Here is a 16,851-nt window from a genome sequence, read left to right on the forward strand (position 1 = left end):
AGCTATGGCTGACCCAAGGCCATTCCAGCAGCTGCAAGTGAAGTAGTGGGGAATCAAACCTGGTTCCACAAGATAAGAGAGCTCTGGCTGACCCAAGGCCATTCCGGCAGCTGCAAGGGGAGGAGTGGGGAATCAAATCGGTTCTCCCAGATAAGATAGCTCTGGCTGACCCAAGGCCATTCCAGCAGCTGCAAGTGGAGGAGTGGGGAATCAAACCCACTTCTCCCAGATAAGAGAGCTCTGGCTGACCCAAGGCCATTCCAGCAGCCGCAAGTGGAGGAGTGGGGAATCAAACCCGATTCTCCCAGATAAGAGAGCTCTGGCTGACCCAAGGCCATTCCAGCAGCTGCAAGTGGAGGAGTGGAGAATCAAACCCGGTTCTCCCAGATAAGAGAGCTATGGCTGACCCAAGGCCATTCCAGCAGCTGCAAGTGAAGGAGTGGGGAATCAAACCCGGTTCTCCCAGATAAGAGAGCTCTGGCTGACCCAAGGCCATTCCAGCAAGTGCAAGTGGAGGAGAGGGGAATCAAACCCGGTTCTCCCAGATAAGAGAGCTCTGACTGACCCAAGGCCATTCCAACAAGTGCAAGTGGAGGAGAGGGGAATCAAACCCGGTTCTCCCAGATAAGAGAGCTCTGGCTGACCCAAGGCCATTCCAGCAAGTGCAAGTGGAGGAGAGGGGAATCAAACCCGGTTCTCCCAGATAAGAGAGCTCTGGCTGTCCCAAGGCCATTCCAGCAAGTGCAAGTGGAGGAGAGGGGAATCAAACCCGGTTCTCCCAGATAAGAGAGCTCTGGCTGACCCAAGGCCATTCCAGCAAGTGCAAGTGAAGGAGTGGGGAATCAAACCCGGTTCTCCCAGATAAGAGAGCTCTGACTGACCCAAGGCCATGCTAGCTGGTGCAAGTGGAGGAGTGGAGAATCAAACCCAATTCTCTCACATAAGAGAGCTCTGGCTGACCCAAGGCCATTCCAGCAGCTGCAAGTGGAGGAGAGGGGAATCAAACCTGGTTCTCCCAGATTAGAGAGCTCTGACTGACCCAAGGCCATTCCAGCAAGTGCAAGTGGAGGAGAGGGGAATCAAACCCGGTTCTCCCAGATAAGAGAGCTCTGGCTGACCCAAGGCCATTCCAGCAAGTGCAAGTGAAGGAGTGGGGAATCAAACCCGGTTCTCCCAGATAAGAGAGCTCTGACTGACCCAAGGCCATGCTAGCTGGTGCAAGTGGAGGAGTGGAGAATCAAACCCAATTCTCTCACATAAGAGAGCTCTGGCTGACCCAAGGCCATTCCAGCAGCTGTGAGTGGAGAAGTGGGGAATCAAACCTGGTTCTCCCAGATAAGAGAGCTGTGGCTGACCCAAGGCCATTCCAGCAGCTGCAAGTGGAGGAGTGGGGAATCAAACCCACTTCTCCCAGATAAGAGAGCTCTGGCTGACCCAAGCCCATTCCAGCAGCTGCAAGTGGAGGAGTGTGGAATCAAACCTGGTTCTCCCAGATAAGAGAGCTCTGGCTGACCCAAGGTCATTCCAGCAGCTGCAAGTGAAGGAGTGGGGAATCAAATCCGGTTCTCCCAGATAAGAGAGCTCTGGCTGACCCAAGGCCATTCCAGCAGCTGCAAGTGGAGGAGTGGAGAATCAAACCCGGTTCTCCCAGATAAGAGAGCTATGGCTGACCCAAGGCCATTCCAGCAGCTGCAAGTGAAGGAGTGGGGAATCAAACCTGGTTCTCCCAGATAAGATAGCTCTGGCTGACCCAAGGCCATTCCAGCAAGTGCAAGTGGAGGAGAGTGGAATCAAACCCGGTTCTCCCAGATAATAGAGCTCTGACTGACCCTAGGCCATGTTAGCAGGTGCAAGTGGAGGAGTGGGGAATCAAACCCGATTCTCTCACATAAGAGAGCTCTGGCTGACCCAAGGCCATTCCAGCAGCTGCATGTGGAGGAGAGAGGAATCAAACCTGGTTCTCCCAGATTAGAGAGCTCTGACTGACCCAAGGCCATTCCAGCAAGTGCAAGTGGAGGAGAGAGGAATCAAACCCGGTTCTCCCAGAAAAGAGAGCTCTGACTGACCCAAGGCCATGCTAGCAGGTGCAAGTGGAGGAATGGGGAATCAAACCCGATTCTCTCACATAAGAGAGCTCTGGCTGACCCAAGGCCATTCCGGCAGCTGCAAGTTGAGGAGTGGGGAATCAAATCCGGTTCTCCCAGATAAGAGAGCTCTGGCTGACCCAAGGCCATGCCAGCAGCTGCAAGTGGAGGAGTGGGGAATCAAACCCACTTCTCCCAGATAAGAGAGCTCTGGCTGACCCAAGACCATTCCAGCAGCTGCAAGTGGAGGAGAGAGGAATCAAACCCGGTTCTCCCAGAAAAGAGAGCTCTGACTGACCCAAGGCCATGCTAGCAGGTGCAAGTGGAGGAGTGGGGAATCAAACCCGATTCTCTCACATAAGAGAGCTCTGGCTGACCTAAGGCCATTCCGGCAGCTGCAAGTTGAGGAGTGGGGAATCAAATCCGGTTCTCCCAGATAAGAGAGCTCTGGCTGACCCGAGGCCATTCCAGCAGCTGCAAGTGGAGGAGTGGGGAATCAAACCCACTTCTCCCAGATAAGAGAGCTCTGGCTGACCCAAGGCCATTCCAGCAGCTGCAAGTGGAGGAGTGTGGAATCAAACCTGGTCCTCCCAGATAAGAGAGCTCTGGGTGACCCAAGGCCATTCCAGCAGCTGCAAGTGAAGGAGTGGGGAATCAAACCCGGTTCTCCCAGATAAGAGAGCTCTGGCTGACCCAAGGCCATTCCAGCAGCTGCAAGTGGAGGAGTGGAGAATCAAACCCGGTTCTCCCAGATAAGAGAGCTATGGCTGACCCAAGGCCATTCCAGCAGTGCAAGTGGAGGAGAGTGGAATCAAACCCGGTTCTCTCAGATAAGAGAGCTCTGGCTGACCCAAGGCCATTCCAGCAAGTGCAAGTTGAGGAGAGGGGATTCAAACCCGGTTCTCCCAGATAAGAGAGCTCTGACTGACCCAAGGCCATTCCAGCAAGTGCAAGTGGAGGAGAGGGGAATCAAACCCGGTTCTCCCAGATAAGAGAGCTCTGGCTGTCCCAAGGCCATTCCAGCAAGTGCAAGTGGAGGAGAGGGGAATCAAACCCGTTTCTCCCAGATAAGAGAGCTATGGCTGACCCAAGGCCATTCCAGCAGCTGCAAGTGAAGGAGTGGGGAATCAAACCCGGTTCTCCCAGATAAGAGAGCTCTGGCTGACCCAAGGCCATTCCAGCAAGTGCAAGTGGAGGAGAGGGGAATCAAACCCGGTTCTCCCAGATAAGAGAGCTCTGGCTGACCCAAGGCCATTCCAGCAAGTGCAAGTGGAGGAGAGGGGAATCAAACCCGGTTCTCCCAGATAAGAGAGCTCTGGCTGACCCAAGGCCATTCTAGCAAGTGCAAGTGAAGGAGTGGGGAATCAAACCCGGTTCTCCCAGATAAGAGAGCTCTGACTGACCCAAGGCCATGCTAGCAGGTGCAAGTGGAGGAATGGAGAATCAAACCCGATTCTCTCACATAAGAGAGCTCTGGCTGACCCAAGGCCATTCCAGCAGCTGCAAGTGGAGGAGAGGGGAATCAAACCTGGTTCTCCCAGATTAGAGAGCTCTGACTGACCCAAGGCCATTCCAGCAAGTGCAAGTGGAGGAGAGGGGAATCAAACCCGGTTCTCCCAGATAAGAGATCTCTGACTGACCCAAGGCCATTCCAGCAGCTGCAAGTGGAGGAGAGGGGAATCAAATTCGGTTCTCCCAGATAAGAGAGCTCTGACTGACCCAAGCCCATTCCAGCAGGTGCAAGTGGAGGAAGGGGAATCAAACCCGGTTGTCCCAGATAAGAGAGCTCTGGCTGACCCAAGGCCATTCCAGCAGCTGCGAGTGGAGGAGTGGGGAATTAAACCCGGTTCTCCCAGATAAGAGAGCTCTGGCTGACCCAAAGCCATGCTAGCAGGTGCAAGTGGAGGAGTGAGGATTCTGAGGAATCAAACCCGGTTCTTCCAGAAAAGAGTCCGCATACTTAACCACTACGCCAAACTGGCTCTCCAGCAGGAGTTCCTTTGCATATTAGGCCACACCCTCTGATGTAGCCTATCCTCCAAGAGCTTACAAGGCTCTTTTTTGTAAGCTCTTGGAGGATTGGCTACATCAGGGGGTTGTAGCCTAATATGCAAAGGAGTTCTTCCTTGAATTTTACCCCTGGCTCTGGCAAAAAAATGTGATTGGCCTGAGGCCACCCGCTGACCTCTGGGCCTGAATAAGGACTCGAACTCAGGACTCCATGGACTAGCACTATATTTATGGATGTTTTTTCTCCCTCCCCCACAATAACGTTTTGAGTTCCCTCCCCTATTATATTATCTTTCAGCAAAATCTCAACATAAGTCCTTTGGGAAAAAACAAACAAAAAACCCTGCCTTGAGATTTTATGATCTGTAAATATAAATTCAACCGTTTAATTAGCAAATCAGTTGAAAGCCCCACAGATAGTTTCCTGAAAGGTCCATAGGCCTGCTTGGAATAATGATGGTTCAGCGTTGCCAACAGGTACTTCATTACCACTTTGCAATGCTTAACTTTTAATGGAGGAATGAACAAACGCGTTGGTTCAGTGCTGAATGCTTTTTCCCTCCAGGAATCCGTACGATCGCCGTGGGTGTTTCGGGAGCCGATCCGGAAGAGCTCAAAAGCGTCTTGTTGCACCAAAACCTGCGCAATCTCTTCTATGTCAGCACATTTGATGATCTCCCTCAAATCATACGGGAGCTGATAGAAATCATTTGTTTTGGCTTTCAGCAGTTGAGCGTCAGGCCTGAACACTCAGAGGTGAGAATCTTCAAGGTGGGGGGGCTGTCTTTAAATGGAAGGGTGGCAATTGGGGGCGAGCTGTCCCAGAGGCGCACACTGGACTGTGGAGTGCCTCAGGGGGCAGTTCTCTCACCAATGCTATTTAATATAATGCTCTTTAACTTGTTCATAAATGATTTAGAGTTGGGAGTGAGCAGTGAAGTGGCCAAATTTGCGGATGACACTAAATTGTTCAGGGTGGTGAGAACCAGAGAGGATTGTGAGGAACTCCAAAGGGATCTGTTGAGGCTGGGTGAGTGGGCGTCAACGTGGCAGATGCGGTTCAATGTGGCCAAGTGCAAAGTAATGCACATTGGGGCCAAGAATACCAGCTACAAATACAAGTTGATGGGGTGTGAACTGGCAGAGACTGACCAAGAGAGAGATCTTGGGGTCATGGTAGATAATTCACTGAAAATGTCAAGACAGTGTGCGTTTGCAATAAAAAAGGCCAACGCCATGCTGGGAATTATTAGGAAGGGAATTGAAAACAAATCAGCCAGTATCTTAATGCCCCTGTATAAATCGATGGTGCGGTCTCATTTGGAATACTGTGTGCAGTTCTGGTCGCCGCACCTCAAAAAGGATATTATAGCATTGGAGAAAGTTCAGAAAAGGGCAACTAGAATGATTAAAGGGCTGGAAGACCTTCCCTATGAAGAAAGGTTGAAACGCTTAGGGCTCTTTAGCTTGGAGAAACGTCGACTGAGGGGTGACATGATAGAGGTTTACAAGATAATGCATGGGATGGAGAAAGTAGAGAAAGAAGTACTTTTCTCCCTTTCTCACAATACAAGAACTCGTGGGCATTCGATGAAATTGCTGAGCAGACAGGTTAAAACGGATAAAAGGAAGTACTTCTTCACCCAAAGGGTGATTACCATGTGGAATTCACTGCCACAGGAGGTGGTGGCGTCCACAAGCATGGCCACCTTCAAGAGGGGGTTAGATAAAAATATGGAGCAGAGGTCCATCAGTGGCTATTAGCCACATTGTGTGTGTGTGTGTATATATATATATATATATATATATATATATATATATATATATATATATATATATATATATATATATATATTTGCCCGCTGTGTGACACAGAATGTTGGACTGGATGGGCCATTGGCCTGATCTAACATGGCTTCTCTTATGTTCTTATGTTAATATCTATATGCGCCCCCTTGCCCAGATCGCCAGGAGACATGGACTTGGGTGCCATCAATATGCAGATGACACCCAACTCTATCTGCTAATGGACGGCCGGCCTGACTGCGTCCCAGAGAATTTAGACCGGGCCCTGCAGGATTTGGCAACCTGGTTGAGGAAGAGCGGGCTGAAACTGAATCCAGCGAAGACAGAAGTCCTTTGTCTGGGTCGGGGCGCTCGGGGAGGGGAAATACCTCTCCCGGTCTTCGACGGGGCGCCGTTGAAAGCGGCGCACCGGGTTAAGAACCTGGGAGTTTTACTGGAGCCTGCATTATCAATGGAGGCCCAGATTGCAGCCACTGCCAAGTCAGCCTTTTTCCATCTAAGGCGGGCAAAGCAGTTGGCTCCCTTCCTAGAGCGCCAAGATCTGGCAATGGTGCTTCATGCAACGGTCACCTCGAGACTGGATTACTGTAATGCCCTCTACATGGGGCTGCCTCTGTACCGAACCCGGAAGCTGCAGCTGGTGCAGAACGCAGCGGCTAGACTGTTGCTGGGACTCCCTAAATGGGAGCACATACAGCCTGGGCTGCGCGAACTGCACTGGCTGCCAGTTACATACCGGGTTCGTTACAAAGTGCTGGTCATTACCTTTAAAGCCCTATATGGTCGAGGACCTGTCTACCTTAGGGACCGTCTCTCCCCATATGAACCCCAGAGAGCACTGAGGTCAGCCGGGAAAAACTTGCTGACCATCCCCGGACCGAGAGAGGTGAAGCTGCAAAGCACCCGTAACCGGGCCTTCTCCTCTATAGCCCCGAGCCTATGGAACCAACTTCCAGAGGAAATGCGGGCCCTGCGGGACCTAGAACAGTTCCGCAGGGCCTGCAAGACCTTCCTCTTCAGACTGGCTTTCGCGGATGAAAATGGAAATTGCGAAGGAAACCGCCATCAGGAAAAGTAAACATAGCATTAGCACTTTTAAAATTTAATCAATTTAATTTTAAAACTTAACCAGATTTTAATTAAATGCTTATAATGTTTAATGTAATTTTATTCATTTGTATAATTTAACCCTGAACTGTGTTGTTAGCCGCCCTGAGCCTGCTCCGGCGGGGAGGGCGGGATATAAATAAAATTTGTTGTTGTTGTTGTTGACTTGATACAAAGGAGGAAATGGGATTATGCATGGGATGGAGAAAGTAGAGAAAGAAGTCCTTTTCTCCCTTTCTCACAATACAAGAACTCATGGGCATTCAATGAAATTGCTGAGCAGTCGGGTTAAAATGGATGAAAGGAAGTCCTTCTTGACCCAAAGGGTGATTAACATGTGGAATTCACTGCCACAGGAGGTGGTGGAAGCTACAACCATAGCCAGCTTCAAAAGGGGATTGGATAAAAATACGGAGCAGAAGTCCATCAGTGGCTATTAGCCACAGTATATATATATATATATATATGTGTGTGTGTGTGTGGGTATGTATGTATGTATGTATATGTGTGTGTGTGTATATATATATGTATATACACACACACATATATTGGCCACTGTGTGACACAGAGTGTTGGACTGGATGGGCCATTGGCCTGATCCAACATGGCTTCTCTTATGTTCTTATGGGGAGCGGGGATAGAATGAGGTAAATTTATGGAGGATAGGGCTGTGTATGGCTATGGTGGCCAAAGAGAACCTCCATAGGCCTCTGGGTGACAGCTGCTATGGGGGCAATAATAAGGGGAGATTTGGGCCTCCATGTCTTACCTATAGGCCTTAGGACTGCCAAGCCCCCGCTCAGGAGGTTCCCAACCCACCGGTCCACATTGGGCTACCGGGGGGAACCTCCCCTGATGTCGCCGGCGCAATGACGTCACTCAAAAGTGACATCATTGTGCGTCGACGTCATGCAGCGACCGCTCTAGGCGATTCCGGTAAAGCTCTATGGTTTTCCTGGACGCTCTAGCCATTTGTGAGGGAAAACTCTGTGGTACCGGGGCTTCAGAGTACTTGGCAAACCTAATAGGCCTCCTTGTAGGGTTGCCAATCCCCACGTGGGAGCAGGGAATCCCCTGGTTTGGAGGCCCTCCCCCCACTTCGGGGTTATCAGAAAGCGGGTGGGAGGGAAGGACATGTCTGCTGGGCATTCCATTATTCCCTGTGGAGAACAATTCCCACAGGGTATAATGGAGAATTGACCTGCAGTTATCTGGGGCTCTGGGGGGCCTGTGCTTTGAGATACAGGCACAAATTTTTCAGCATAGCATCCACTAACTCTCCTCAAAACACCCCCAAGTTTCAAAAAGATTGGACCAGAGGGTCGAGCTCTATGAGTTCCCAAAAAGGTGCCCCTATCCTTCATGATTTCCAATGGAGGGAAGGCATTTGAAAGATGTGTGGTCCCCTTAAATGTGATGGCCAGAACTCCCTTTGGAGTTGAATCATGCTTGTTACACCTTTGCTCCTGGCACCACCCCCAAAGTCTCCTGGCTCCACCCCCAAAGTCCCCAGACACTTTGTGAATTGGACTTGACAACCTTACCTCCTTGAGGGGTAGCTGGTTGCTGGACTAGATGGGCCAGGGCTTTTTTTTTTGTAGCATGAACTCCTTTGCATATTAGGCCACACCCCCTGATGCAGCCAATCCTCCTGGAGCTCTCAGTAGGCCTTGTACGAAGAGCCCTGTAAGGAATTCTAGCAGGACCTCCTTTGCCTATTAGGCCACACACCCCTAATGTAGCCAATCCTCCTGGAGCTTCCAGTAGGCCCTGTAAGAAGAGCCCTGTAAGGAATTCTAGCAGGACCTCCTTTGCCTATTAGGCCACACACCCCTGATGCAGCCAATCCTCCTGGAGCTCTCAGTAGGCCCTGTAAGAAGAGCCCTGTAAGGAATTCTAGCAGGACCTCCTTTGCCTATTAGGCCACACACCCCTGATGCAGCCAATCCTCCTGGAGCTCTCAGTAGGCCCTGTAAGAAGAGCCCTGTAAGGAATTCTAGCAGGACCTCCTTTGCCTATTAGGCCACACACCCCTGATGCAGCCAATCCTCCTGGAGCTTACAGCAGGCCCTGTAAGAAGAGCCCTGTAAGCTCTTGGAGGATTGGCTGCATCAGGGGTGTGTGGCCTAAAGAAGTTCCTGCTACAGAAAAAGCCCCGAGATGGGCTATTGGTCTGATCCAGGAGGCCTTCCCGTATGTTCTTGGGTTCTAACAGGATCTGGTCGGGTCTGAATCATTTCGTTGCACAATCTGAGACCTGGTGTACACATTTGGGAGAATGAAGTAGTAGAGTAGGGGAGGGACGGTGGCTCAGTGGTAGAGCATCTGCTTGGTAAGCAGAAGGTCCCAGGTTCAAACCCCGGCATCTCCAACTCAAAAGGGTCCAGGCAAAGAGGCATGGAAAGCCTCCGCTTGAGATCCTGGAGAGCCGCTGCCAGTCTGAGTAGACAATACTGACTTGGATGGACCGAAGAGGGTCTGATTCAGTATAAGGCAGCTTCATAGGTTCAGAGTCCTCCTGGTAGAATGGATTGTACCACTTCAGAAGGCCGGTTCCTGAACTTATTTGCTGAGTGTGACCAACCAATCTCCAATGGTAAAAACAAATTAGCTATGAATGAGAGATTTTAATGGGGTTGCCAGGTCCAATTCAAGAAATATCTGGGGACTTTGGAGGTGGAGCCAGGAGACTTTGGGGGTGGAGCCAGGAGACTTTGGGAGGTGGAGCCAGGAACAAGGTTGTGACAAGCATAATTGAACTCCAACTTGAACTTCAAAGGGAGTTCTGGCCAGCACATTTAAAGGGACCACAATGCCTTCCCTCCATTGGAAATAAGGAAGGATAGGGGCACCTTCTTTGGGGGCTCATAGAATTGAACCCCCTGGTCCAATCTTTTTGAAACGTGGAGGGTATTTTGAAGAGAGGCATTGAATGCTGTGCTGCAGATTTGGTGTCTCTATCTCAAAAAAACAGTGCCCCCAGAGCCCCAGATAACCGTGGATCAATTCTCCATTATACCCTATGGGAATCGGTCTCCATAGGGCATACTGGAGTGCCCAGCAAACATTTTCCTCCCCCCCCCCCACTTTCTGATAATCCTGAAGCGGGGGGAAGGGCCTCCAAACGGGGGGATCAGCAACCCTAGATTTTAACTTGACCTACTGCTTGTTGTGTTAGTGCTCTACCTACTGGGAGTAAATTGAAAGAGGGGATGCCCTACCTGCAATTGGAGATAGAACTTTCCAACTTACTCATTGTGGATTTCTTGCTTTGAGCAGGGTGTTGGACTAGATGACCCTAGAGGTTCCTTCTATGATTCGATGGTTCTAAATTTCCCCTCCTCATTTTTGGCACTTTTTCCACCTCACCAGCTGGGTAAACTGAGGCAGGGAATGCTGCCTGGGAGTGAGAGATCCCTTGACTCACCTTGGCCAGAATAGCCTAATCCAGGAGTGGCCAAACTGTGGCTCAGGAGCCACATGTGGCTCTTTCAAGCATATTGCGTGGCTCTCGAAGTTCCCACTGTCCTGTCAGCAAGTTTGGAGAAGGCATTTCTCTCTTTAAATCCCTTCTCCAAGCTAAGCCAGCTGATGGCTTGGAGAATACATTTAAAATTCTTTCTACTTCTCTCTCCCTTCTCCCTCCCTCCCTCCCTCCCTCCCTCCCTCCCTCCCTCCCTCCCTTCCTTCCTTCCTTCCTTCCTTCCTTCCTTCCTTCCTTCCTTCCTTCCTCCCTCCCTCCCTCCCTTCCTCCCTCCCTCCCTTCCTTTCTTCCTTCCTTCCTTCCTTCCTTCCTCCCTCCCTCCCTTCCTTCCTTCCTTCCCTCCTTCCTCCCTTCTTTCCTCCCTCCCTCCGTTCTTCCCTCCCTCCTTCCTTCCTTCCTTCCTTCCTTCCTTCCTTCCTTCCTTCCTTCCTTCCTTCCTTCCTTCCTTCCTTCCTTCCTCCCTCCCTCCCTCCCTTCCTTCCCTCCTTCCTCCCTTCCTCCCTCCCTTCCTTCCTTCCTTCCTTCCTTCCTTCCTTCCTTCCTTCCTTCCTTCCTCCCTCTTTCCCTCCCTTCCTTCCTTCCCTCCTTCCTCCCTTCCTTCCTCCCTCCCTCCCTCCGTTCTTCCCTCCTTCCTCCCTCCCTTCCTTCCTCCCTCCCTCCGTTCCTCCCTCCCTCCCTCCCTCCCTCCCTCCCTTCCTTCCTTCCTTCCTTCCTTCCTTCCTTCCTGCATGCTCATTTCTGTAACCTAATTTCCCCTTAGACAAAGACACAGAGCAGGTCACCAGCTCTCTTCTGCCCCCCCCCCTCTTATTTACAACCATTGAGCAAGTAGTAAATCCATCTGGCCCAAGGATGTTTATGCTACAGCCTGGCTGGTATTGCTTTCAAGTCGCTTCTCCCACAGGTTCACACGGACCACTCTTATCTTCTTCCAGCATAGAGCGAGAATGGGAGATGTTTCCAATAGCCTAAATTCCTTAGCAGTAAAATAGATAGTTGTTTAGCAGCCTTTGAACCCGTGACTCAATGACGCATCTGTATGGTACCCTTTGATGATGTCCTATATAGCAACTGTGTAACTGCGTGTACGTCATTACTCCCAAGGCTTGTGACCTTGCTACAGCTCCTGAGTTTCTAACCATAAAACAGCTTTGATTGAAAACAGAAGACTACTTATTGAGAAATATCGGCGCTTGACACCTTCCTTCCAACACCATGTCTTGTGGCTCTCAAACATCTCATGTTTATTCTACGTGGCTCTTATGTTAAGCAAGTCTGGCCACTCCTGGCCTAATCCAATTCTTTTCCTGTGCAGTTTGACCTCAACGCAGCGGACAAGCCCGGGTTGCTGTTTGAAGAAACAGAGAGGTTGCCTTTCTTTGGTCCCTCTTCAGCTCCTCCTCTGCCACTCCAGACCCCACAAGGCCCTTGTGATCCCAGGTGTAAGGTAGGCAACAATGTGGCCAGCCTCTTGTTCAAGTGAACTGCTTGTGCTGGAGACAGCATCATTCTTGGGCGCATGAACCCGTGTGTGCCTGCTGTGGAGCCCATTAAACAGGAGAGCCAGTGACAGAGCATTGTGGGAAAGGAAGACACATAGGCTATCCTCTTCCACACCTTTGCTTGTCATGCTCCGCTTGGGCCATTACAGAATGTATGCCTGCTTGTGAAATGTGGAATGCCCAAGTTATGACAGAAGGGGCGTCCATGTTCTATAGAAAGTCATCTGTGAGCATTTTTCAATCTGTTACCAGGGTTACCAAGTCCCTCTGCTGCTGTGGTGGGGGACTCTATGGTACCATAGAGTGTTATCGTGAATCCTAGAACATCCCTGATGCAATGTGCCCAGCACAATGACATCATTTCCAGGTGATGTCGTCATGCAGGGCATGTTGTGTGACGATGGGGCTCTTTGGGGGCAGGGAACTCCCGGCAGCCTGCTCCATGCCAGTAGGTTGGGGCTCCCTAAACTGGGGGATCCCCTGCCCCTATACTCTGAATCTCAGAGTCTCAGAGTGGTCACAATCTCCTCTACTTTCCCACCCCCCACAACAGACACCCTGTGAGGTGGGTGGGGCTGAGAGAGCTCTAACAGAAACTGCCCTTTCATGGACAACTCCTGTGAGAGCTATGGCTCACCCAAGGCCATTCCAGCGGGTGCAAGTGGAGGAGTGGGGAATCAAACCCGGTTCTCCCAGAGAAGAGAGCTCTGGCTGATCGATGCCATTCCAGCAGCTGCAAGCGGAGGAGTGGGGAATCAAACCCACTTTTCCCGGATAAGAGAGCTATGGATGACCCAAGCGCAAACCCGGTTCTCCCAGATAAGAGAGCTCTGGCTGACCCAAGGCCATTCCAGCAGCTGCAAGTGGAGGAGTGGGGAATCAAACCCGGTTCTCCCAGAGAAGAGAGCTCTGGCTGATCGAGGCCATTCCAGCAGCTGCAAACGGAGGAGTGGGGAATCAAACCCAGTTTTCCCGGATAAGAGAGCTATGGATGACCCAAGGCCAAACCCGGTTCTCCCAGATAAGAGAGCTCTGGCTGACCCAAGGCCATTCCAGCAGCTGCAAGTGGAGGAGTGGGGAATCAAACTCGGTTCTCCCAGATGAGAGAGCTATGGCTGACGCAAGGCCATTCCAGCAGCTGCAAGTGGAGGAGGGGGGAATCAAACCCGGTTCTCCCAGATGAGAGAGCTATGGCTGACCCAAGGCCATTCCAGCAGCTGCAAGTGGAGGAGTGGGGAATCCAACCCGGTTCTCCCATATAAGAGAGCCATGGCTGACCCAAGGCCATTCCAGCAGCTGCGAGTGGAGGAGTAGGGAATCAAACCCGGTTCTCTCAGATAAGAGAGCTCTTGCTGACCCAAGGCCATTCCAGCAGCTGCAAGTGGAGGAGTGGGGAATCAAACCCAGTTCTCCCAGATAAGAGAGCTCTGGCTGACCCAAGGCCATTCCAGCAGCTGCAAGGGGAGGAGTGGGGAATCAAACCCGGTTCTCCCAGATAAGAGAGCTCTGGCTGACCCAAGGCCATTCCAGCAGCTGCAAGTGGAGGAGTGGGGAATCAAACCCGGTTCTCCCAGATAAGAGAGCTCTGGCAGACCCAAGGCCATTCCAGCAGCTGCAAGGGGAGGAATGGGGAATTAAACCCGGTTCTCCCAGAAAAGAGTCCACGCACTTCACCACGACACCAAACTGGCTCTCAGACTGGTAGCCCTGTCTGTTACTGAGGCTGAATGTCTGGTATGGGGGTTCTCCAATCTTTCTGAGCCGGTGGGCACCTTTGGAATTCTAACAACCATTTTGGGCAAAGTCACAAAATGGCTGCCACAGGAGGTGGAGCCAACCTCTAAATGTCAGAGAGTAAGGTGAGGCCTAAGTCGACTAGAAACTCTTCAACATTCCCGGCAGAAGCTCTGTTTAACAGAACGCCTTTATACCTGCCCAGCCAATCAAAAGCATTGATGGGCAAAAAGCCAACCTAGCTCCGCCCAGTTTCTAAGAGTGTTTGCTGAGCGAAAGGAGAGGTGTTGCCTGGCGCCATGCTGCCCACGAGCACCAGCTTATGGCTCCTGTTCTAGAACCACACCCCACACAGAATTTTGGCTCTGTAAAGAAGAAGAAGAATTGCAGATTTATACCTCGCCCTTCTCCCTGAATCAGAGACTCAGAGCAGCTTACAATCTCCTATGTCTTCTCCCCCCACAACAGACACCCTGTGAGGTGGGTGGGTCTGAGAGAGTGCTGACAAAAACTGCCCTTTCAAGGACAGCTCTGCGAGAGCTGTGGCTAACCCAAGGCCATTCCAGCAGCTGCAAGTGAAGGAAGAAGAAGAAGAATTGCAGATTTATACCCCACCCTTCTCCCTGAATCAGAGACTCAGAGTGGTTTACAATCTCCTGTGTCTTCTCCCCCCACAACAGACACCCTGTGAGGTGGGTGGGGCTGAGAGAGTGCTGACAAAAACTGCCCTTTCAAGGACAGCTCTGCGAGAGCTATGGCTAACCCAAGGCCATTCCAGCAGCTGCAAGTGGAGGAGTCGGGAATCAAACCGGGTTCTTCCAGATAAGAGTCCGCACACTTAACCACTACATCAAACTGGCTCTATGGAATACACACACACTGCTAGCTTCACCCCTAGTGACTGTCTGTTCCTTCCCAATGAGAGCCATCTTACAACTGGGAGTAAGAGAGGTCCAGTGGCTAGAGAGCTAGATATGGCCCTGGGTGACTTGTGCTCAAGTCCTGATTTCGCCATGCACTTTGGTGTACCTCTTTTGGCAAGTCACTTTCTTTAAGCCTAAATTTTCCGCCTGTAATACGGGATCATTTAACAGATCGATTGAGGATTCTGTGAGAGAAATAAGACTAGAATTTGGTGTGAAAGAGAACAGAGTGGAGATAAACTGGATATACCAGGATGATAGACTGGTATTGCTGCAGTTGGAAGCAATTGCTAAGCCATGGAGTCTTGTGAGCAAAAATTCTATGTCGTGAGCTGCTGCATACATTAGTGTGCTTTGGGGTCATCCTTCCTGAGCTAAGACAAAAATGTGTGAGCTGGAGGCTATTAATATGTGAGCTAGCTCACGCTAACTCAGCTTAGAGGGAACACTGTTGGAAGTAAAGCTGCCAGAACAGAAGACCAATTGAAATATATTGCCAGAATTCTGTACGCCAGATATTGGAAGACCTGTAATATTCCAAATAGGAATGAGTTTATAGTTAAATTAATGGAGACTATAGAAATGGATCTTTTAACCACGAGGTTGAGAGATGGTAATATTACGGAATGTAATGATACTTGGAAATCGGTGTACGAAAGGGTGGAACATTTAAGATTTGAATAGATAGAATAGGATATAAGTGTTAGAAAGTTATCTATACGTTCCCTTTGTAAATGGTGGTGGGTATGTTGAATTCTTTGAGTATGTATGTTTGGCTATGTTATAGGTTGTATGTATAATAAAATAAAACAACTTATTTTTCTGGAAAAAAAAAAAGAAATACGCAAAAATAGGAGTATCAGGAAAATGATGCTTTTTAGAACAGATAGTTCAGACACAGTCTTTAGTAAAATGTGCTTATTTTTCCTCAAAGGTATGTTGCCAATATTGTTTTCTTTGTTTGTCTGTAGGCCCAGAAAGGAGAGAAGGTAAGTCCTCCAACCTGCTCTGAGGTGATCCATTTTTGTTGCTTAGTTACACAGCTGAGTCTGACTCCTTGCGACCCCATGGACAAAGTCACGCCAGGCCCTCCTGTCTTCCACCATCCTCCGAAGCCATGTTAGTTACATTAGTACTGCTGTCCAGCCATCTCCTCTTTTGCCGTCCCCTTCTTCTTTGGCCTTCTGTCCTTCCCAACATCAGGGTCTTCTCCAGGGAGTGCTCCCTTCTCATTTGGTGGCCAAAGTATTTGAGCTTCAGCTTCAGCATCTGACCTTCCAGGGAACAGTCAGGGTTGATTTCCCTTAGGACTGACTGATTGGATCTTCTTGCAGTCCAAGGGGCTCTCAAGAGTCTTCTCCAGGGAGTGCTCCCTTCTCATTGGGTGGCCAAAGTATTTGAGCTTCAGCATCTGACCTTCCAGGGAACAGTCAGGGTTGATTTCCCTTAGGACGGACTGATTGGATCTTCTTGCAGTCCAAGGGGCTCTCAAGAGTCTTCTCCAGGGAGTGCTCCCTTCTCATTGGGTGGCCAAAGTATTTGAGCTTCAGCATCTGAACTTCCAGGGAACAGTCAGGGTTGATTTCCCTTAGGACTGACTGATCGGATCTTCTTGCAGTCCAAGGGACTCTAAGGGTGTTTTCGCACTCACCTTCAGCCGGCGCCGCGACCCTCTTGACGACGGAGGATCTGTGCTGATTTCCCACACGAAGCGCTGGAGCAACCAGAAGAGCCGCCAATTTCCGGCGCGAAGCCCGCTCAAGCGTTTTCCTGCTTCTTGGCGATTTACGTTTGAGCGGGCTTCGCGCCGGAAATTGGCGGCTCTTCTGGTTGCTCCAGCGCTTCGTGTGGGAAATCAGCACAGATCCTCCGTCGTCAAGAGGGTCGCGGCGCCGGCTGAAGGTGAGTGCGAAAACACCCTAAGATTCTTCTCCAGGGAGTGCTCCCTTCTCCTTGGGTGGCCAAAGTATTTGAGCTTCAGCTTCAGCATCTGACCTTCCAGGGAACTGTCAGGGTTGATTTCCCTTAGGACTGACTGATTGGATCTTCTTGCAGTCCAAAGGACTCTCAAGATTCTTCTCCAGGGAGTGCTCCCTTCTCATTGGGTGGCCAAAGTATTTGAGCTTCAGCTTCAGCATCTGACCTTCCAGGGAACAGTCAGGGTTGATTTCCCTTAGGACTGACTGATTGGATCTTCTTGC

At 50.5% G+C, this 16,851-nt stretch overlaps 1 protein-coding gene across 1 annotated transcript in view; it reads left to right on the forward strand.

Moving 5' to 3' along the window:
- Positions 1-10,448, forward strand: part of LOC132575769 (collagen alpha-1(XIV) chain-like) — a 31,271-nt gene extending 20,823 nt beyond the window's left edge. The window contains exons 7-8 of the mRNA XM_060244459.1: positions 4,660-4,850; positions 10,380-10,448. Of these exons, the coding sequence (XP_060100442.1) occupies positions 4,660-4,850; positions 10,380-10,448 (260 nt within the window). The remainder of the gene's footprint in view (positions 1-4,659; positions 4,851-10,379) is intronic.
- Positions 10,449-16,851: the final 6,403 nt, after the last annotated feature.

This window comes from Heteronotia binoei, chromosome 8 (assembly GCF_032191835.1).
Source record: "Heteronotia binoei isolate CCM8104 ecotype False Entrance Well chromosome 8, APGP_CSIRO_Hbin_v1, whole genome shotgun sequence".
Classification (NCBI taxonomy): Eukaryota; Metazoa; Chordata; class Lepidosauria; order Squamata; family Gekkonidae; genus Heteronotia; species Heteronotia binoei.